We start from the raw sequence: 23568 nt of genomic DNA on the forward strand, positions 1-23568 counted from the left end.
CAAATGCATACTGTGATTCCTCCCATGGGGACCCGCAGCAACTGATTATGACTGGATGCTGAAGAACAGGAACTAGGAAGATCAGTGTTTCTGAGAACATTGGACCACAGTTCTGAGTTAATTCCAGTCCCTGGACATACAAAATACTACTATTGTCAACTGGTCAGAGTGGTAGGTTATGAGACAAACAGATAATAATGAAACTTTGATAAGAACTTATCTTACATTGGTTTCAATGGTTTTGTGAATCCATTCTATTTTCTCATTTCATAAATGAATGGCTGAAGATTTTATATTATAAAATCTCATCAACTGAAGAATCCTCACATAATCTTTTTGACTTGTGGTATAAGAGTTATGAATGTGGGAAGACCCACATGGAATTCTTTGAAGCCCTTTTCTTGCCAATACAGTTCATGAAGAGCAGCTTTGGATTCATGGGGGAGCCAAAGAAATAGTGACTCCCTCAAAGACTTGTATTATGATGGGGTCATGATTCCTTTCACATCCTTATTTAACTTTCCTTTTGGGCCTATGCAGAAGACACTCAAAACTTGGGAATTGACAATGGGTTATCTTAACTTCATTCATCGGATTACTTCAATTATAGCTTTTGTTTCATGTGTAATCTCTTTATTGGTGCAAACCAATACAATCACTGGCAGCTGGTTTAGGACTGACGCGCTCAATACATTTTTTTTCTACATCTTTAAGCAGAGAACATCAGAGGCATTAGCTTTCATCTGGTAGAGATATCCTTGCTATTTTGCAAAGGAGAAATAGGTAGATCCAACTCTGCAGCCTAGTGCCATAATTAAGTCTATGAGAACACTGATGATCCAGCATCACAAGACAACCCACTGATCTACTATATTGAAAATATCGTGCTGCTATAATAAGTGAGTGGAAAATAGCAGATGCCTTTATAAAAGCCAGAGAACAGGAGATAAACTCCAAGCGAATTCAGCAATGTTTTGGGGCATCAAGGGTTTGGAGCATGTCTGGATGTCTCTTTGAAAATGAGGGACAAGTTGTTTCCCTCCCACTAAGAAAGAGAAACAATACTGACTAGGCCTCTTCAAATTGTGGGAGTAACATATACTATACACGAGTGTGATGCTTTGGTCCACTCATCAAATAACCATGAGACTACAAGTTTTGAGTGATGGTCAACCTAGAGCTGCCTCTAGCAGCCTCCAACATTTTTGTTTTAATCGTTGCACTGTATCCAATTCTACAAAAAAAAAACTAGTGTGTTTTGTTTTTATGCAATTCAATGCTGAAAGAGAAAGTAGAGAGAGATTTGAAATTAACATCAGAGGTTGAGACAATGGAATTTGTTCAAACTTTGGAGCAGATTTCATGGTTTGCCTAAGTCCTGGGTATATCCAAGGAGGTGGATAATTGAAGTTAAGTGAAAAAGATGTTTCTTTTTCTCTTTTCTTTTTTGAGGAAGACTAGCCCTGAGCTAACTGCTGCCAATCCTCCTCTTTTTGCTGTAGAAGACTGGCCCTGAGCTAACATCCGTGCCCATCGTCCTCTACTTTATATGTGGGATGCCTGCCACAGCATGGCTTTGCCAAGCGGTGCCATGTCTGCACCCAGGATCCCAACCAGCAAACCCCAGGCCTTTGAAGAGGAACGTGCACACTTAACCGCTACACCACCAGGCTGGCCCAAAAAAAGTGTTTCTTGAAGGTGAGGAGGTCGGGGGATGGATGTGTTGGTTGTTTCATCCACACAGGATTAAGGTAGATCTGGTAATAGAGAAGATTATGGATCACCTGCCCAAGTCTCAGATGAATGAGTAGACTAACCACAACACTGACCTATGACATGTCTAAGCAGGGAAGGAATGTCGATAGGCAAAGATAGTAACTTCAAAGCAGGATTGAAGAGGAATGGTCTGGAAGTGGAATAAAGAAGTAACAAGGACTTCGTGACCTGAATCTCATGAGCTCTGGAAGACTGAAGGGCATTCTCTTCAAGGGTGGTGGAAGTAGTGGAGAGAGTCCTCCTTTGGTGATAACAAGAAAACGGAGATACTTTTAGTTAGAAGAGGTGTATATATGTGTGTGTGCTTGGGAGAGCACATAGGAATAGGAAAAGTGAAGCTCTTATCCAAGAGACAGGGATTCCAGACAGGACAGTGGACAAATTAAGGAGAGAAAGAAGAAGTGGGAGATGGCTCACAGGTGAGGCTGAGAGTAAGATGAAGAAAGAATACCCCAGAACAATTCACATGCTGTAAATGAAAATATGTGGAATGTGAAACATGGCATCTATAAGCAGCACTAAGTTTCTGAAAAGATTATTCCCAAGCTGTATCCTGGTTAATAGGAGTAGGAGGGGGATCAGGGCAGAAATCTGGTTTCTGGGCCCTGGGCATCTCTCTCCTGGAAGCAGAGGTGGGCTGATTTTCAAGTTCTTAGTGGGGCTGGCCCTGTGGCATAGTGGTTAAGTTCAGTGCACACCACTTCAGTGGCCCAGGTTCACAGGTTCAGATCCCAGGCATGGACCTACACCACTCATTAGCCATGCTATGGTGGCAACCCACATAAAAAGTGGAGGAAAATTGGCACGGATGTTAGCTCAAGAATAATCTTCCTCATGCAACAAAAGAAAAGAGGAAGAGGGGCCAGCCCAGTGGTGCAGTGGCTAAGTTCACATGCTCCATTTCTGCACCTGAGGTTCGCTGGTTCAGATCCCAGGTGTGGACCTACACACTGTTTGTCAAGCCATGCTGTGACAGGTGTCCTACATATAAAGTAGAGGAAGAGGGGCATGGATGTTAGCTCAGGGCCAGTCTTCCTCAGCAAAAAGAGGAGGATTGGTGGCAGATGTTAGCTCAGGACTAATCTTCATCAAAAAAAAACAAGGAAGATTGGCAACTGATGTTAGCTCAGGGCTAATCTTCCTCAGGAAAACAAAAAGTTCCCAGAAAAGTTTGTAGGCAATCTTTTTGTGTTTTTCCTGAGGAAGGTTCACTCTGCACTAACATCTGTGCCTATCTTCCCCTATTTTGTATGTGGGCAGCTGCTACAGCATGGCCACTGACGAGCAGCGTGGGTCTGAGCCTGGAAACTGAACCTGGGTCACTGAAGTGGAGTGTGCCAAGCTTAACCACTAGCCAGTGGGTCCAGCTCCAGTGGTAGGCAATTCTTAAAGTGTCTCATGAAGAATTTTTCCACCAGGGATCTACCTAAGGTACAGGTTCTTTTTACTAAAAATTACCCTTACACCACCTTAACAAGGAAAAAGAGAACCTTATCTACCTATCCATTTAGTTTTGAGTAAATTACACTTTCATAGAATCTTCCTCTGGCTATGCCATGATAGTAACGTTATACATCATATGTATTATGTGTATTTCACAAAAATTTGTTGCCACTGGAGCAGGCTTGAGGAATGAACTCCATGGGAAATATTTTGAGAACAATTTTGTCGAATAGTGAAAGATACGATGCCACAATGGTTATATGAGTGGAATCAAAACATAAATATCATCACAGAAGCAGAAAAGAAAATTAATCTGGCCCTTGTGTCAGACATGGAATATAAATCTGAAAAAAATATGAATATATTTACAATTACTATAGGTATGTGTGTATGCAGGCCCACACATAATATTTGAAAAATAATACCTAAAAAAGGAGAAATTCATACATTAAAGAAAGACAGAATATAGTTTGGCCTCTAGTCCATACGTATTAATAGTTTTGCAAATAGTTAGCAGCATAAAAATGTATCCCTTCCCCCTCAGAATACCCAGTGCTTCTGTCCCATTTTCTCCTGCTGTTCCATATGCTACCAAGCAGTGAGGATAGAAATATTAGCCTTGGGCAAGTGCACCCATGAGTACCCTATAAATATGTACGTTGGAGAACATATTCTCAACGAGGACAATATTGTTCCCAGGGGAGCAAAAGATGGTTCCTGGTGGGTGAAAAAATCTTACTCTTTTTATGTATAATTCAGAGACATACATAGAATGTATAAACAGATATGCAGTATATCTGAAGTATTAAAATTTCATGGGGAGGGCAATTAGGGAAAAAGATGTCTAAAAAACTCCTTAGGGAGGCATAATGAAAAAAAATAGTTGAGAAAAACTGTCAGAGAAAATTACAGAGAAAAAGGGATGCAGAGCATATTCATTTCTTTTTGTATCTGCTGTCAAATTTTGATTAATCATATTTAATTTTATAGTGCATGGATGAAGAATAGCAATTATCTTCATAGTGAGTTAAAATATGATAAAGAGTAAAATATAACTAGAGTCAGAGTTTTTAGCCTTTTTAGTAGCTGCTTGTTATGTATATAGAATGAGGTATGTAGAACGAGGTATGTAGAATCGTAAATGGTCATTGAAAGACTGAGTGAGCGGAAACCAGAGGAAGACCTGAAGCAGATAAGAAATGACTCTAGAAAAGAGAAAACCCGTGAAAAAACAAACTAAAGTAAACAAAATGACTTCCACGAAAGAAAGGGGTTAAATTTCATCTGCTTAGTTCAGAGAGGGATCTGACTGTTCTCATATTAACTCTGGGGGAAAGTCAGATGCCTGGTCGAGACTATCTGGAGGTGAAACAACATCACTACCCAACACCATTGAGGGGATGGAGGCAAATCCAGTGGGGAAAGAGGAGATGAGAGTTCAGTTAGGGAAAAGCAGAGAGGATTCTTCACTTGTTCCAAACGTCTGTGGAGAGAAGAGTCCTATTAGGGCTGGAAGACCCTAACGAAGAAGCAAGCACTCTCAAATGTCTTCTACCCTAAGAGGAAAAAGACGACTTCATGATCGTCTCTATGGAAACTGAATGAGTTTAGCAGAGGAAAGTTGCCCAGGAATTGCCTGTGAATAATTGCAGTTTATCTACTTAATGTTGACATGTTATAGGCTCATTTTTGTTAATTAAACCTCTTAATATGAATTTGTGGCAGGATTATTTGTCTTATGCTTTAGCTAGTCTCTGAAGCATTGGCAATATTCCAAAAAACTACCAAGGAGAATTTTTAGAAGATAGTGCAGATTATAGTAATGCATATCTGCTAATAAATCTGTTTCTTCACGCTCTCCCATAGAACAAAGTTTGTTATTAAATCTCCTTGATGAGATTGAGAGAAAAATGATTTTCCTTATATTCTGAAAACCAAATCTTGAAGTACTAAACTCACTTATATATATATATGCATTCTTATATATATATTTATATACACACACACATATATATATACATGTCATTGTCACGTAGAAATTTTCCATTTTGTTATTACTCCCTAAGCAACAAGTTCCACTTAACTTTTTTGCCTGCATCTGTTCTGTTTGACAGGACACCTGTGGCACAGCCCTAGGCCCCTGTCAATGTGGCTTGTTTGAGCCCATCTGAAGCACAGTTAATCAGTTTATTTTGTCCATAGGCTGCTAGGTTCACCACAGCAACAGAATCACCTCATCAAACTGGTCTAGAGAGTATCAGTGTTAACTTTAACTCATTCATCTGTCCGAGATTCAGCATCACAGAAGAAAAGCTATCTGTAATTTAAATTGTTGCCAAGTACTTAACATTAATTGACATGCTCAATCCATGACTAAGTAACAAATTATGACTAGTGCCAATCATCTCAGAGAACACAATTCCCCATCTTACTGCCCATTTTATCTTTAGAGGTTAAAATGACATTTTGGAAAGTAGTCTTTCAGAAAATCAAATTCTCCTAGAAAAAGGTGCTTGATAAATACCGTGAAGGTGAACATCATTGCTATGAACTGTTCATGAGACTCGGGTCATTTCTATGGCATGTTATATGGCCAACAAAAGTGCTTAATTCATCTGATAACAGGAAAGTCTATAAAACACCTTCGTCTAGAGAGAACTATGTGCAGATAACAGTCACTTTCCATTACAAATTAGCTGTCCAATAGGCAGCGAGAGGAGAGGTAAATTAAGTGACATACATGCTTCACACTGTATTTACCCCTATAATCTTCCTCATTTTTTCCCAATCCAAATATTTCAAAGGCCTAAATAAAATGCAGTTAACCTTTCAATTCTCTTAGCCGGAGTAAACTGTAACTCTACAAAGATATGTGGTCCAGTAAAGGAGAGAAGCTGCAGATGTATGTGCCTGGCAACTCCCTCCTCCGCATACAGCTTTCTTTCTGTCGTCATTAACATCAGTTTCTCTTTGGAACTCCCCAGCATAGAATTTGAAATGCACTTTTAAACATCGTGTTTGTTTTAACAACAGTGCAGTACAATTAAATAATCGTATTCTTTGTGATATTCTTTATAAGAAATTTTACCTATGTGAACAGGATCTGCAGACAGTCTCTTTTTGAGACATAGGTATTATAAGGATGGTCTGTGGACGACTACAGCAGGCAGAGATTTATTATATTTCTGATGGGGTCACCAGGATGTGTACCCTTCATGCATACTTATCTTTCTGCAACGTTTCCCATAAATATGTCTTGTTTCTGATTCAAGCTTATAAATGATAGTTCGGAACACATTCATACTGCCAGTCACTGGTTACTCATGCTTGAAATTAAAAATCTTTCAGACCATTGCCATTGCTATATTTGGTTAGGTTTTATCTATTATTCAAAGTAAGAAAAACAAGGCACTGAGGATAAGATGTTAACAGACATGATCTTAATATTAAAAGGATAGCAAGATGCTTTCAGCCTATTCTAAAAAGAAGTGGAATAGCATCTATCTAATCATATGCTTTATTAACATTATTGAATCTAGAAATATGAATTGCACAGAAATAGTCACTGAATGCTATTATGGCACTCATAAAATGAGTGTACCTTTATAAGAACTTAGCTTTTTGGCAATAGATACAAAAGACCAATGATTCATTTTTGGGAAATGATGCAAAAGGACAGAAAAAATGGACTTTCCTTCAAATTACACACATTTCCTTCCAATTGGCATTTAAAAACATTACTTTGAAACCTAGTCAACACCTGAAATAATTGCACCTTAATATTTTTTTTCTTTTAGGTATTATTCTTCACTCACCACAAGCACTATATAATAGGAGTTCTAATTTCCTATCATAGAGAACTCTCCAGACAAAATTCTGGCTTTCTTAATGACTTACAGCTGAAAAAGCAAATGCTTTTTGAGGAGAGATTATAAAATTACATGGGAAGATATGAATAAAAAAGCAACTTTATTTGAGCAATATTTGATTGCACAATTAGTTACTTAGCTCATATTTTAGAGACTGTAGCACCAATTTAAGATGGTGACCAGGACTCAGCACAGCAAAAACAGGTCATATTGAGAAGCAGTAAAAATAACAAAGAGTTTATCCACTTGTGTCAAAGATCTTTTCCCCTTTTGGAAAAGGTACTCTTTTTTAGCCAGAATATAAATATATATATTCAACAATATATATTTTAGAGTCACTTTGTGCTAAGAATTATCCTAACTGGTGATGACATAATAATAAACATAGCAAAACAGATTGATGCTCTACAGAATCTACAGTCAAAAACATTTAAATAAATTCCAATGGACTTAAATAAAATATTAAGAAATAAAAGATAAATAAAACGAATGTAAAAGGGATAAAATAATATGATGTCAATGAAGTCTATTTGATAAATAAGTACAAGGAGTAAAATGCCATCCCGATATAGCCAAATAAAGTAGCATAAGAAAAACTTAACATCATCATAGTGTGTAAATAAATTGACTTACTGGAAGTCACTGAGTTATTTGCAATGAAGGAATCTAAAATGGATTGATATAAAAATGCAGCTTATTTGGGATTTTTTTGAATTCCAAATTATTTACTAATGACAATTCTTAAAGATAGGAAATATGCAGCACAGAAGTACAAAGAGATAGAAACTCTGACAGAGAGAATTAGGTACAGAATATCCAGGTTTCACAGAAAGAGCAAATAGAAAGATAAAAATTGAGTATTATTATTCTTAGGAGGTTAATAATAGTCATAGATTCAGAAAGCAGCAAACATCCCCAGCGGAATAGAAACAAATCCATATGTAAACTAATTAAGGGGAAAAAAGGTGCTAAAACAAAATTATCGATAAGAAGGAAGAAAATGGAGACACTACCAAGATCCCTCAGATGAAAAGACAAGGCATTGTAAATAACTTTACATCAATAATTTGAAAATTTAATAAAAGGAACAAATTCCTTGAAAATCAAAACTTTTTCAAAGTGTGCACAATAGAAAAACTGACTTGTCCTATATCTCTTTAAAGATTTGAATTTATAATTTAAAATCTACCCACAGATAAAATGACCAGCTCAGATGGCATTACTGGTGAATTTTATCAAATACTTATGAAAGAAATAACATCAGTTTTACACAAACTATTTTGAGGATCAGAGGAAGAAGGAACATTTCCCAACTAATTTTTTGATTATGAAAATAATACTGATACCACACACTGCTCCTGACATTGTAAAAAAAAATTATAGCTCAACATCCAAAGTGAACATAGCAGTGAAAATCCTAAACCAAATATTAGAACACTAAATCCAGCAATTCATAAAAAGGATAATCAAATATGACCAAATAGGGTTTATTCAGGAATACAAGGATGATTTACTATTTGAAACTCAATCTATATTTGATTTTCTTTGAATATAATCCATAATATTAATAGAATGAAAGAGAAAAGTCAATTATTTCAAATCAATGCTGAGATAGCATTGAATAAAATTCAATGCTTCTTCATGATAAAAAAAAAAAAAAAACACCCTCAGCACACAAAGCAATGAAAGAAGACTTTCTCCGTCTGATAAAGAGCATTTAGGAGAAACCTGCAGTTAATATCATTCTTTTTTTTTTTTTTTGGTGAGGGAAACTCTCCTTGAGCTAACGCCTGTGCCAATCTTCCTCTATTTTGCATGTGGGATGCCAACACAGCATGGCTTAATGAGCAATGTGTAGGTCCAAGCCCAGAATCTGAATCGACAAACCCTGGGACACCGAAGCAGAGCCTGCAAACTTAACTACTAGATGACCAGGGCCAGACCCAAATACCTTTCCTAATTGTGAAATATTGCATACTTTCTCACTGATGGCAGAAAAAAGACAAAGGCGGTGATTCTCCATCCATTTCTTTTATCATTGTATAGGAGTTGTGAACTAGTGCAAGAAGATAAGAGGGAAAAGGAGAGAGGCAGAGGAGAAGGAGAGGGAGAGGGAGAGAGATTTAAAGCAGAAAGATTGGAAGGGAAGACGTACAACTGTCTTAGTTTGCATAAATGTATTCATAGAAATACAGAGAAACTGGCAAACTGCTACTACAACTATTTATGTTATCAAGTTCTTAGGATATATGTCAACATTTGAAAATACATTGTCTATCTATATATATAGAAACACTTGGAAAATAAAATTTAAATTAAAACATTTACACATACACATCTCCAAGCTCTGTCTGCTGAGAGGGCCTGGAAGCTATGCCACCTCAGCAGCAATGAGCACACCCAGGTCTGGATTTCTAATACCATTCTCCCACAAAAGGAACCGGGGGTCCTTGGAGAAATTGCTGAATCTAGGGCTGGGGCAGGAAATACACAAGATGAGTATGGAACATCTTATAGTTGTAGACTGCAAGGCAGTGCACGAAAAGCAAAATGATGGGAATATGTCAAAAGGACACAGGAGGCCACTGAATGAGCTCTCAATGGCCAAAACTGGAATGATCTGAGCAATAAAATATGTAATGTAGTATTGAATTATAACTCAAAGTGTGAAACAAATATCCATGTGTCTATGATATAAATAAATTATTGGACGAATAAATAAATGGGGAAAAATAAATAAATGTCCTGTACAGAAGGATCCTATATCATATGTGGAAATGACCCCTTCAAGGAAGTGGAGCATAACCCTCCCCTGCCTATAAATGTGGGCTGTGCACAGTGACTTCTTTCCAAAAAATACAGTAAGGAGAAGATGAAGAAAAAAGAGTAACTTTACAGTGGAAAAATCTGACAAACACTCACCTAACCCATGTGATCAAGCTTAACATTGGTGAGTCATTGATAATGAGAGTACATACAATTCTAATGATATTACATACACTTGATATGAAGTAATGAAAAGAACACTTTACCTATGTGGTCTTCCTTCCAAAATCTCCTGATCTCAGTCTAGTCATAAAAATAAAAGTCAACTGAGAGACATTCTGCAAAATACCTGACCAGTACTCAAAATTGTTAAGGCCATCCAAAACAAGAAAAATGTAAGAATACATGACAACTAAATATAATTTAGTATCCTGGATAGGTCCTGGGACAGAAAAAAGACACTAGTAAATACTAAGGAAACACTAAAAATGTATAGACTTTAGGTAATGAGGTATCAAATATTTGTTCATTAGTTGTGACAAATGTATCATAATAAAGTAAGACATTAATAATGGGGAAACAGCAGGAGATATAGGGGAACTTTCTGTACTACCTTTGCAACTTTATTTTGTGGAACTTTACAAGATGATTAAAATTTACATGAAAAAGCAAACTTCCAAGAAGAGTTAAGAATATTTTGAAAAAGAATAAAGTTCGTGTTTGAGAAGTTTTCCTGTTAAATATCAAGCTATTAAATATAAAGCTATATTAAATAAGACACTATAATATTGGTGCAGGCGTAGACAAACTCACCATTGGCACAGAAGTGAGAACTTTGAAACAGACTCATTCAGTTTAGAAATATATATGACCGAGATATAATTACAAACTATTGGAACTAATTATTCAATTTTGAAATGAATAAAATTAAATGCCTACCACACATCATACACAACTACACAAAATTCCAAGTGGACTAAAACTTGAAGGAAAAACAAAATTCTCTTAGAAGAAACTATCTTTATGAACTTGGGTGAGAGAAGGATTTCTTAAGACAAGTACAAACCAATGAGTAAAGCAAGGTTAGATTTTGTAAATTAGAATTAAAATAATTTATACATCAAAAGACATCTTAAACACACTGGAAAAAAGTAAAATAGGTATTTAAATGCATATAACTGACAAAGCATTCATCTTCAGAATAATATAGTGTGTGTGGTGTGTTTAAGTGTGTGCAGTCATATGTCACTTAAGGAGGGGGATGTGTTCTGAGAAATGCATCATTAGGGGATTTCATCATTGTGTGAACATGATAGAGTGTACTTACACAAACTTAGATGGTATAGCCTACTATACATCGAGGCTATATGCTACTAATCTTATGGGGCCACTGTTGTATATGCAGTCAGTCACTGACTGCAACTTTATTATGTGGCTCGACTATATAATAGAAATAAGTATAAGTAGGAAAAAGATATAAGTAGGCATTTTGCACAAAGGACACATGCATGGCTAAAAAACAGTCAAGAAAAATGCATAACCTCACTATTAATCAAGGAAATTGTGTGATAACAGCAATTAAATCTAGTGAGTAAATAGTAGTTGTGGGAGATGTAAAACAATAGGAAATCCATAAAATTGCTAGTAGCTGTTTAAGATAGAATGACCACTTTAAACAGCAATTTAGTAATATCTGAACGAAGAAATTTCTCTCCTGAGTATATCACCTTGGGTCAAATAGTTCCACTCCTGGGTATATACCTTATAGAATATCTTGCATATGTGTATTAGAAGATAATGAGCAATAATTTTCAGTGCAGAGTTTTTTTGTAGTAGCAAAAACATTAGAAACAATTGAAATGTCCAACAAATGCAGAATGAACAAGTGCATTATGGAATACTTATTGAAATGAAAGTGAATAAAATAGTCTAAGCACACAAGCATGGATTATCTCAAAAAAACATACAGTTGAACGAAAGAACTGTTACACATGGATACTACACTATGGCCATTTTGTTTATATTTTCCTATAGGCAGAATGGAATTTTATGTCTTAAAATCAAATTCAGGAATAAAATTCTTTTGGGAAAGCAGGGAAGTGGTGCTTTGGGCAAGAGCACACAGTTAACTTCAATTTATTTATAATGTTTAATTGCTTAAGACGGTGATAGGTGCATGAGTGTTACTTATATTATTACCTCTGCATTTTTGCATAGATAATAACTTTGATAAAAATATACTCAGAAAGAAGGATGTGTAGGAGTTTAAAGATCCTGTTAAGAATATGTAAATGGACACTATCAAGTTTTTTGCCATATTGGCTTAGGTTTCTCTTGAGAATCTAACTATCCAGTGATTCACAGTAGCATCTACATGTGCATGATTATTGTTGTAACTAAAATGTGAGCCTATAATTTGTGTGGAAAATTGAAAAGCTGTACAGTTTGACAATTCTTTGACATTACGGTAGACCCTCAGTTACTCTCTCCAAGCCCACCATGCATCTCTGTATACAGGCACTTGAAAAGTGTTACTATATCAAAATGTCTCATCTTTCCTGTTTTTATTTTATAAAAATAAGTTATTCTATGGGCACTGGTGAAAAGTAATGGTTCAATGAGTAAATATTGACTTAAGGCACACAGCAGAGCAATTCTCTAACTCTCTAACATATGTGTGACAAGATGGAGAGCCATCTGTTTTCTGAAGATAGGAATTTAAGCCAATATATCCATTTTGAAATATTGCTATATATACACACCCAAATTACTGCATAGGTATATATGAGTTTTTAAAAAAAGCTCAATTTATGAATGCTTTCATCCTAGCATATAAGCCCTATGCACAACTCATCACAGGTTTCCAGGAGTAATGCTTCACTTAAGAGTAACTTAACGTGGAGATCTTAAGCTTCATTTCATATAAACAATATAAACAATCACGAACTCCTTTTCTCACCACAAGTTTAAAAGACAGGATAAACATCTTTCTCTCACCAAGGTCATGTTGCAAAATTGGAAAGAGAATGACGCTAATGATGGTAAACCAGTTTTATTTTTAATTTAGTTGTTTAAGAACTGTGATTTCCAACAAGTTAAATCATTGTCTACTTAAGAAGAATGTGAACTTGGACTAATGGAGGCTGAACAAATCCTTAGAGAATCTCATCATATGTAATGACACATGAGTCAAATGTGAGGGAAATAGGGAAGTTTAGAATTTCCATAAAATTTACAGAAAAAAATCTGATGCCTATATGTCAAGAATAATAAATTTGTACTCAAGTGAGAGTGGTTGACACTACATTAAGTTAATGAGACAAACATTGGGAAAGATGAGTTTAAGAGTTAAAAAGAAATTTGAGTTTAAGTTATTGGAAAATTGCACATAAATATAAAAAAAATGGGTTCAAAAAAGATGCAAAATATGTTAAAGATTTGAGTTAACTTAATTTTCAAAAAGTGGCTAAAAGAGGAGAATATCTACTGGAGAAATTTTCTCAAGAATCAAATAATTACCTCAAATGAGCCAAAAGCTGTATTTTAAAATGGGGAGAGATATAATAGATTAGAGACTAGACCGGCAGAGGAAACTTAATCTATTTGGTCAGTAAAGATATTAAAGACACTTAAGATCTTTGTTAAGCAAGGATGTATAGATTGGGAGAGTTATTTAGTTTTATTTTAGCTATGAGTTCTCGGATGCAAAGATATTCATTAATGATTACAGGTAATTTGAAATTCTGTCCTCTCTGTTTCAGTACATTGTCTTAGTTGAATTAGGTTATTTGTATTATAAGAACAAGAGTAAAATGTATTAGTATAAGAAATGTGAATGTTTAAAAAGTATTTTAATACTTTTATAAAAGTAAATTAATTCAAACAATATTGTGGCAAATGAAGCAATAGGATAAAGTTTAGTTGCAGAGCCGTGATGGTGGAAACTACAAATAAAAAACGTCAGCTTAACCAAGTGGTAGCTAAATATTTTATGATTCTTAAGATAAAAATAATAAGTTCTAACTTTCTCTATTTCTGTGTAGATGGACACTGTATTGCGCCTATTATATCTGACACCATTAAAAATTTTACAAATATTGAATCTGATTATGTAAATAGAAATAATGTAACATGTTTAGGAGTTTAGAAGACTAAAAAGAAAGATGCCAAGCTGCATGTAGTTAATTTTATAATACTTAACCTCTGGGGTGTTTGATTAATGTTTTTTGCTGCTGCTTGTGACTCCGAAGAGGAAAGTGATAGATGCTAAAGAAGATTCTGAAGGGAATTCATGATGATGGAATATGTAGGAATGGAAAGGGTTTCTATACTAGAGAAGGGAAATAAAACTAAGTAAGAGTCGCTGTGAGACTGTCTTTGCAATATTCTACAAGCTTTTCGTACAATATTGTTCTATAAAGGAAATCTGTCTAAAATTATTAACGGTAAGAAATTTAGCTGGGGTAGTCTTCTAGATTGTGTGTGGCAACCATATTGTGGTAGACTGATGAAATATGCCATAAAAAGCAGAGATCTTCAGGAAACTGACATGGTTTGAGGTTTTATTAAAAAGGCAATCTAGCCATGTCTTCTCTTTTTTCTAAGTCCCTTCCTCCACCCCATAAAGACATGTAAGGCCATAAACCTTTCCAATTACTGCAGTTGAAAGTATTTCGTGGAAATGATCTTGCAAACTAGAAAGTATAAGCCTATTTCCAGGTTTCTAGGATTGTATAGTGTGTATATTAGTAATTAAACTGAGAAAGTTGCCAGGGCTAGGAATACAACTTGGGAAGTCTAAATAGAAAAAATCCAGCAGAGATTCCTTCCTCTTTAAATATGATTTGGACTGGATATATACAAATGCAGGATATAAATCAGGACCAGATATTCAGTCAGAATCCAGAATATATCAACGTCTGAAACAAGAGTATGGTCAGAATTGCACCAGAACCACACTGCTCTCACGCTAGCAAATTGTACGCGGGCTCTGTGTTTACACACATATACACAAACTCATGTTAATTTGTATACTGTAGTTAAGATAATTCTATATAATGCCCAAATATGTGAGTTCACTTCTTCTCCACTGATGCTTTTATTGTAATTACATTATACTGAGTTTGAGCAAAGCCACAGAGATGACGCTAAATCAGTAAATATTGCATATATGAAAGAAACAGCATTTAAAAATAATAGTGCCTGAATAAAGTTTCTTCCTGTTGAGATAATCCTCCATATACACACACATGTGCACCCACAACTCTACATACACCTCCACATAATATTTTGCATATTGGATTATATTTCCTTAGAAAATTTGATATCAAGTCATTCTGAAATATATAAAATGAGCATAATTCTCTACTTAATAAAGCTTTTGCAAGCTAATAAATTTTTAAGTATTTCACATCCTATATTAGCTAAAATCAGCTTTGAAAGTTAATGAAAATTATGCTTGCTAAATTTAGGAATGGAGTATAATTCTAGGTAATTTAAGAATGACAATAAAAGTTTCAATTGAAAAAAATCTTTGCTTGCTAGACAATTTTACAGATATTTGGTGGTTCATGTGCCTATCTTTGTGTTTTCTCTTACCTAAAGTGCACAAGAAAAGCTACAGGGCAAAGAAGAGACACAACATGACCTTCAGAGAAAGTGATACAATTCAAAACCGAATAAATTTGGTCTATAATGATGATATTTTTGGCTTTAATAGCTTGATTATATAAAATATTCTCAATTACATGGTCTCTGTTCAGTGTGTTTAGTTAATAAGGCATACACTATAATTTACAAAACATTTATGATGTTTGAGCAAATATTATATTCATTTGGAAAAGTAATCAAATAGAATACTTAACATAATATTATAAACATAAGTATAAAGAATAATTAAACATGAAATGATTTACTTTTATACTTACATCTCGCTATTAAAAAGCATTGAAAAGAAATAAATAGTTTTTATGGTAAAATTTTAGTTTTAATTTGAGATTTAATATTTAATGACTGAAATGGGAAACATCAATCTTATTTTCACTTACATTTATTTTCTAATATTCCATCTCTAAATGAAACATTATTACCTGCAATTGATTGCAATTTAATTATACTATAAATTTTATCTTTTAAAATCTCATTATGTTAATTTTGGCTTTAAATTACATAACGTTAGCAGGAAAATTGCCTTTAATGTAATTATAAATTACTCTGGTGTGAAACTTGTCACAAAGTAAACATGCCTACCATTGTCGTCTCGGCGATAGAGCCAAAGCTGTTTATGAATATATTGCATGTGACATTAACTGGAGGACCTGAAAAAGAGATTAAAACATAAGGGCTATTTAGATACTTACGTAAATATTTTCAAATAACTTCTCATTAGTAGTTTTTAAAAAAAGAATAGTTTTTAATACATGTACACACATAGATGCTTAAAATTGAAGGCAATCATTCTGTGAAATAATCTGGATTGCAAAGCACAAGTTCATGGCCTCCTTTGAGCCCTGACGCTGGCCATGATATAAGTCAGTAACCTCTTGGTCTCAGTTTCCTTGATCTAGATACCGCCAATGGCTCTGTAAATGTCTGCTTGAGTAAGTCCAACCTCTGAGCTTCTTCACGGGGTTTCTATTGAGTCTCCCCCTCCCCCAGTGTATGGGTCATATTTCCCTGCTTCTTTGTATGTCACATAATTTTTGGTTGAAAATTGGATACTTTAGATAATATGATGTGGCAACTCTGGAAATCAGACTCCCACTTCCAACCCATAGTTTGTTGCTGGTGTTTTTTATTTTATTTGCTGTTCAGTGACTTGGAATAATACTGTAAAGTCTGTATTTCCCTATGGTGTGCAGCCACTGAAGTCTCTGCTCAATGAGTTTAGTGGTCAACTAATGATTGCTCAGAGATTTCTGAAATGTCTGGAACCAATAATTCTTCCATCCTTTGCCAAGGGACTTCATGTTTGTTTTGCCTGTAATGCTCATGCTTCACCTTTCACTTCCTGCTTGCACAGGGTCTGAGGTCAGTCAGAGGTGAGAGATTGGGGCCCTCCTAGGACTTTCCTGGGCAAGCACAATGGCCCTACACATGCGTGTAGCCTCCAGATCCACAAGAATATATCAGAACTTTCCAAAGCTGCCTATGGGCATCTCATTCCCCAGATTTTCTTTTAAACTTTTTGTTCAGGCTGGTCCTTGCCCAACTGGTATCGTAACTTTAGGCAGCTTCAGTGTTAACCAATTTCCTGTGATCATTTACAGCAAATGCCCTGGAGATAGGGTTTTCCCACTGAGGGAGTTCTCAGTCAAAGTCAAATCATGACAAGCCCTCTGAGTGGGACTCTGAGGGAGTGGGCCAGAGAGGTCAAGCAGTAACATTGCTCTGGGGATGGAATTTCTGAGGCGCAAACCGGTCTGCCTCCTCTGATAGTTGCCAGGCTGCTGGATTTAACAGTTTTTTCTGGTTGAGAAGCTGCTGGTTTTCAAGGTTTAACTGTGGAGCTGGGGAGTGCGGCTGTGTTTAAACGCCCTCAGTTCTTAGAAAAATTCATCAGTGTTGCTTGAATAAACTCTCTTCAGGGTGTTGCAAGCTTTTGGTTAATTTTCAGAGTTCTGAAGGTTAAGTTTTATAATTTCCCTGGTGTTTTTGTTGCTTTTTTGGAGGAGTGAATTTACAGAGTTTTTCACTCTACCATTCCAGAAATCCCCTGTTTAAGTGCCTGATTTAGCATGCATCATAAAACAAAGGATTTCTATCTTTATGAGACCCATTTCTTCATTCCTTTACTAAATATCTAAAGCCTATTCACACCAAATGGAAGAAGATACAAAGAGATTATCATCTAGCAAGGCAGAAGGAATAAGAATCAGTAAACTGTTGAGTACTGCTTGTTACCATGTACTGTGCTTTCTGGTTCAGATACTACTTAATCCTTATAACACTGAGAGTGAATAAGATTCTACCATTTACATATTAGGGAATTGAAGATCTGATGAGATACATAAGATGTTAATAAATAGGACAGTCAGAATTTGAACCTCTGGTCTGATTCTAAGAATCATTCTCTTCTCACCATAGCAAGCTGTTCCACCGTCTTCTTCACACTACACAACATTCAAAGCATTTCACTATCTGGCTACAGACTTTGTTATTAGGCTGATATCTGTATAAATATAAAACACAAATACTGAGTGGCAGGGGTTAAAGTAATTCTGAGTTAAACTTTACCTAAGTTAGTCAGACAAAGCCACACAAAAACTGCTATCTAATCCTAATTTATTTTGTTTCTTTTTTTCACCTGAACATAATTAGGAGTAACAGTTTTACAGGATTTGCTACAGAAAAGATGGCAGCCCTTGCCCTACACTGCCGTTTCCCCCTCACTAGAGATAATGACTTCAACTCATTTAATAGATTCTCTGGGTATTAACCTCAGTTTCTCTAAATAGTAAGTTAATTTTTCGGCTTTTAGATGTTTTAGTTTTAGGCATATGTTCTGATGCCCATGCCGAAGAAGAGGATTTAGCTTTTTTTCACACATTGTCCCCACTTCTACTAACATAAACCTTTTTTCTGTCCCCCCATTATCTAAATATCGTTAAATTGTCATTGTTGTTAGGTCAGTATTTACTTTTTACATTATTATGACAAGGTAAATATTACCTCCAGCTGTATAATATACTAAGATTACTTTTCCTTTCCTGCAGAATATTTTCTTGAAGTTGAAAACTGGTTCATATATTTCACATAGTTTCCTCTGTATGTATCAAGAACTTATCCACAAGTTCTGAAATGCCTATGTTTCAATATCAGACTCAACAGATATTCTACTAACTTTATCTTCCTTCAGACTTACTCTATTCTAGATTTTTCACTCTGGAGCATAACAGTCATCTATGGTCTCCCATAATCATCATACTGGGGATTACCTACATCTCTCTCTTTTGTGGGATCTCCTTTCATAGTCCCCACACCTGCTTTTCTGGCTTATTTCTTTATTTTAGCAGTGGATATCTTTCAGCAATTCTTTGAGAAACGGTACATAAGGATGTGAAGCCTTTGAGAACTTGCTTGTTCACAAATGTCCTTTTTTTATGCCCTCACACTTCATTAACATCCAGACTTTGTACAAAATTTTAGGCTGAAAATTGTATTTTCTTCTGAATTTTAAAGACATTTCTCCATTATGTTCTTTTTTCTAGTATTGCTGTTGAACAGTCCAAAGCCATTCTGATTCTTGACCCTTTGTAAAGATAAAAAAGATGTTCTCTTTGTACCAATATATTTTTTAAAAAAAAAAACTACTACATTGGTTAGAATAGTTTAAAATGCCATTTGAAGTCTCAATTTACATTTACTTGATTACTGGTGCATAATTTTCATCTTTGTTTTTCTACTCAATTTCTGACAGGTATTTATCTTGCTGGAATAAGATAGAGAAATAAACCAACAAAATTACTTAAAAATAAAGTCTAGGATCCACAGGCTTATGGAATCCTATGCACTTTGAAATCATCTGGGGATTTTAAAAAAGGTTGATACCTGGTTCTTACCTTCTACTTTGGTTTGTATGGCATGCAACCAAGCTCTCGGTATTTTTTAAAGGTCCCTAGGTGATTCAGATGTGCAACAATGTTGGAAACCACTGGCCTAAGGAATTCCAGACTAGGAAACATCTGTGGCCATTATACCAGAGGGCTCAAAATGAACTGGAGTTTTATTAGAAATGGAGAAATAGAGAGAGAGCACTCAGGACTTAGAGCATTGAAAATGCAAGACTATTAATTTTAACAAGAAAGTTGCCTCTTATGATTTGGTCAACACTACCAATAAAATATAGTAGATGCTATGTACTTAGAAGATCCCAAAGTCTACAGAGCAAGAGATGCCTAGAACATAAAATTCAAACAGATATAGAAGCTAAATTGTTTTAAAAATGGAGGATGGACATGTAAAAATAAGAAGACCTCATAAAAATCCTGAATCCTGGAGGTGCTCTAATTCTTTGATTACTAGTGAAAAGGTTTTTTAAAATCTTTATTGATTATTTCCAAATATTTACAATTTTTTTAAATGTATAAGATGATAGCGGTGTCTTATATGTCACTACGTGAGAGAGGAGAAAGCATGGATATTTTACTCCATGATTATTTTATCCCATCATAAGAGAAGTATAAAGTCATAATTGTTAAATATTTTTTTTTAACTTCAAGTAAGTCTGAGGTGGTGAACTCTAAAATATACACAAAATATATACACAGGCTGACAAATCTGGAAAAGCTAAATCCAATCTTTCACATTTTTTAGGTTATTCTTCTCTTTTTTCTAGAGAACACTGAAATGCTGCTATTTTCTTTCATGGTGACAGTAATACGAGTCTGGGGAATATGATTTAGCTCGAGGTAAATTCTGCTGTGCGTTATTGCCTCACACCCTCTGAAAGAGGGAAAACACAAGAGCTTTAGGATTGGGATAATTCATCTTCCAATGAAATGCTGAGAGAGGTGGCTCCATGTTGGGACAACATGGCTCTGCGTGAATCTACTAATAGAAGACTGCCTGCTCCATCTGACTGTGCTCTCTTTGCCTGAAATTGGAATAAATAAAACATGGGGGGGATTATTTTTCTCATTTTATTTTAGCAAGGAGCTGGGTCTTTATTTTTTGGACTCTAATTTCTCCATGGGCATTGAATAAAAGGTAAGGCATTATATTTTTTGTTCTCATCTTTTAAATATCACCCACTAAATTGTAGGTAATAGTGCTGACAAATAGAATGAAGGTGAAAATTCAGGATAGCCTTCAGGGGCCTGAAGTTAGTAGCATCTGTTCTGATGCATTTCAGTGTCCCTTGGGAGTAGGCCCTGCATTGCACATCCTAATGATTCCAGGAAGCTTCTGAAAGGAGTAGTATTAAGCACTCTGTTAGGAGGAGGACTGCTCTGATATATTTGTTGTCTCCCTAAAATGTGGCACTGGCATCCCAAGTTGATCAGAGGCTAACAGTGAGGTCAATGAATAAAATAAGGAAAATAGTATGTTTCCATAGAGGAGAAATGGTCAAAGGAGAAGTGACTAATTTAAGCTTTCACTCATAGTTGGCAACGTGATGCCTCACAGTAGATGAAACAGGTTCTAGCCCTTACACTCCACCAGGCCTCCAATGAGATGCACAAAGCTCTTCCTAAAAGCAGAAAGTCAACCTGGCTTTAGATCTAAATTTCATGTGGTAATAAAGTGAATCTCAGTGATCTCGGGTCTAAGCTTTATTGTTTAATTGATCAATTACCAGACGTGTTCCTTGCCTGGTTATTAGAACATACAAAAGTGCTATTCGGCTCCCATTTGACTTCTTATTTGTATATATATTCTCTTCTTCAGCAGAAAGAAAGGTGAATGGATTCAGACACCAAACTTTAATTCCAAATTTTAGAAATACAGCAGACCTTACCTGAAAGATATATGTGTATATCTTATATATATAGAAATGATTTTATCTTTAAACATTTAAAAATATATTAAAGTATGAACCAATTTGGGAATAAAAGTCATTGTTTTTAAAGATAGTCTTGGACTAGAACATGGAATTTCTTCAATGTGATACCAAAATATTTGGAATTTACTTAACAAACATGAAGGAGCCATTACACATTCTTGATCATGGGAGTGTAGTGAACCAATACAACAGGGCAAATGGTTGAATGGATAACAAAAACTTAGAGACAGAGAAAACAGAAATTTATTGTAATAGTCCAAATGGGAGACAGAATGGCCCTGACCAAGGATAGTGATGCTGGAGATAGGTTACAAAGAAGGAAATGAATACAGTACCATAATGTTTATAAAGCACTGAATTCTACACTTTAAGCTTCTGGTTCATGTCACATCAGGGCCCCAATCTTGAAGTTTTCCTACCCTAGCTATTGATATATATATTCAAAAATTTTGCAGAGAATGAAGCTCAGGGCAGATTATAAATCTTCTATTACCATCACAGAAAGCACCTGTTTTAGCAGTCCATGGCCAATCTGCTACTTCTCCGCGCCAGGGCAAAAACTGTTACATCCATCTAATGCACTGCTATGTTTAGCAACAGAGCAAATAACTGCTATAGCATACATATGGCAAATTGTGCTTTTAAATTCTTCATTACATTAGCCATCGTTGGCATGAAAAGCAAATGACAGTCATTGCAGATGTTTTCAGCAGGACATTTTCTTTTAGATGTCCCTTAAAGATATATAACGTGGCTTTTAAGCTCAAAGCTGGATGAAGGCAAAATGGCAAAGTGCAATGCAAAGCTTGGCAATTATATTGTTGCCACTCATATCGGGAAAAAATTGTTCACCAGACGTATTTAGAGCAAGCAAACAAAGAAACAAAGGAAAAATAATCCAAATGTTCATGAAAAGACTCTAAGGGGTTTTTAACATAAGGTATTATGGCCTCTCCCTTTCTAAAGACATAGAATGCAAGTGAAAGATTAAATCACAAAACAATTCTCTTTAGTGACTTGTTTTGTTTTATACAAATGTGTATATTTATATAGTCATGTCACGAGGAGAGGAATTTTATTTGTTAATTGACAAAAGCATATTTGATGACTTTAAGTCCAGATTTTAAATTATTTGTTAGGTGCTTGAAAAAGGTTTGAACATTATGGCAAAAAAATAGGATACAGTTTATTCTTCCCCTTCCCTTTCCTTCCTGAAAGTGCAGTCCTAAAGCTATTCCATCAGGCAATGCAAGATAGGTCCATGCAGGAAAAGGCTGCGGGGAATGTGGTAAACTAGAGCAGGATGAGAAGACATCTTTGAAGGATTGCACTGCATGAGATGTAGGAACCAGAGCAAGTGAGGAGGATGTTCCCATAGTGGGGCTGCCTGGTGTGTTATGTTAGAACTAGAGAAGGGTGAGGCAAATGTCCACATAGGGGCATTCTGGTGTGGGGAGAAAGAGTCTCAACAGGACCCTAGGACATTTGTGCAGGAGATGGAAGGCAGCAAACAAGGGAGATTCATCATATATTGATCTAATATATAAGTATATGAAGGATAATGGGATCCAAGTTTCTTACTGTGAGAAGAGGAAGTTAAAATATGGAAACTCAGGAGCCAGAATAGATCTATGGTATTGGAGATATCAGTGTGAACTCACAATTTTCAATAGATAAAGAAGCAAATATATAGATGGAAATTAGTATATATATGAATATATGCATATGTGTGTATATTTATGCAGCAACTTAATCAGTCAATTGAAGTAAACATCACAAGTAATAGTAAAAACTCACATGATCCATCATCTGATAAGATGCAATCAGAACATATCATCACTTCTGTGATATTCCTGTCAAGACATATTACCTAAATTGAATCATGAGGAAACATTAGACTAATGTAAATTGAGGTACATTCTGTTAAATAAAGGAATAAAAATATTTTTTAAAATGCCAAGATCATGACAGTCATGGAAAGAATAAGGTGTGGTTCAGACTGAAGGAGAAATGAGAAATCATAAATAAAATATAAAATGTGATTCTAAACAGGATCCTTTTGCCATAAAGCCATTATTTAAATAATTGATAAAATTTGATTGGGGGTCTGCAAATTAGATGGTAGAAGACAACAGTGTTATACTGTTTAAAAACAATAAAGAGTGTGGCCATTGGTGATAGAATGAAAAAAAACATAAAAATACAATAAAT

At 35.3% G+C, this 23568-nt stretch overlaps 1 protein-coding gene across 2 annotated transcripts in view; it reads right to left on the reverse strand.

Moving 5' to 3' along the window:
* GLRA3 (glycine receptor alpha 3) overlaps positions 1-23568 on the reverse strand; it is a 178395-nt gene that overhangs the window by 115242 nt on the left and 39585 nt on the right. For both annotated transcript variants that reach the window (XM_014842144.3, XM_014842143.3), the window contains exon 3: positions 16104-16171. In XM_014842144.3, the coding sequence (XP_014697630.1) occupies positions 16104-16171 (68 nt within the window). The remainder of the gene's footprint in view (positions 1-16103; positions 16172-23568) is intronic.

Source organism: Equus asinus, chromosome 3, assembly GCF_041296235.1.
Source record: "Equus asinus isolate D_3611 breed Donkey chromosome 3, EquAss-T2T_v2, whole genome shotgun sequence".
Taxonomy (NCBI): Eukaryota; Metazoa; Chordata; class Mammalia; order Perissodactyla; family Equidae; genus Equus; species Equus asinus.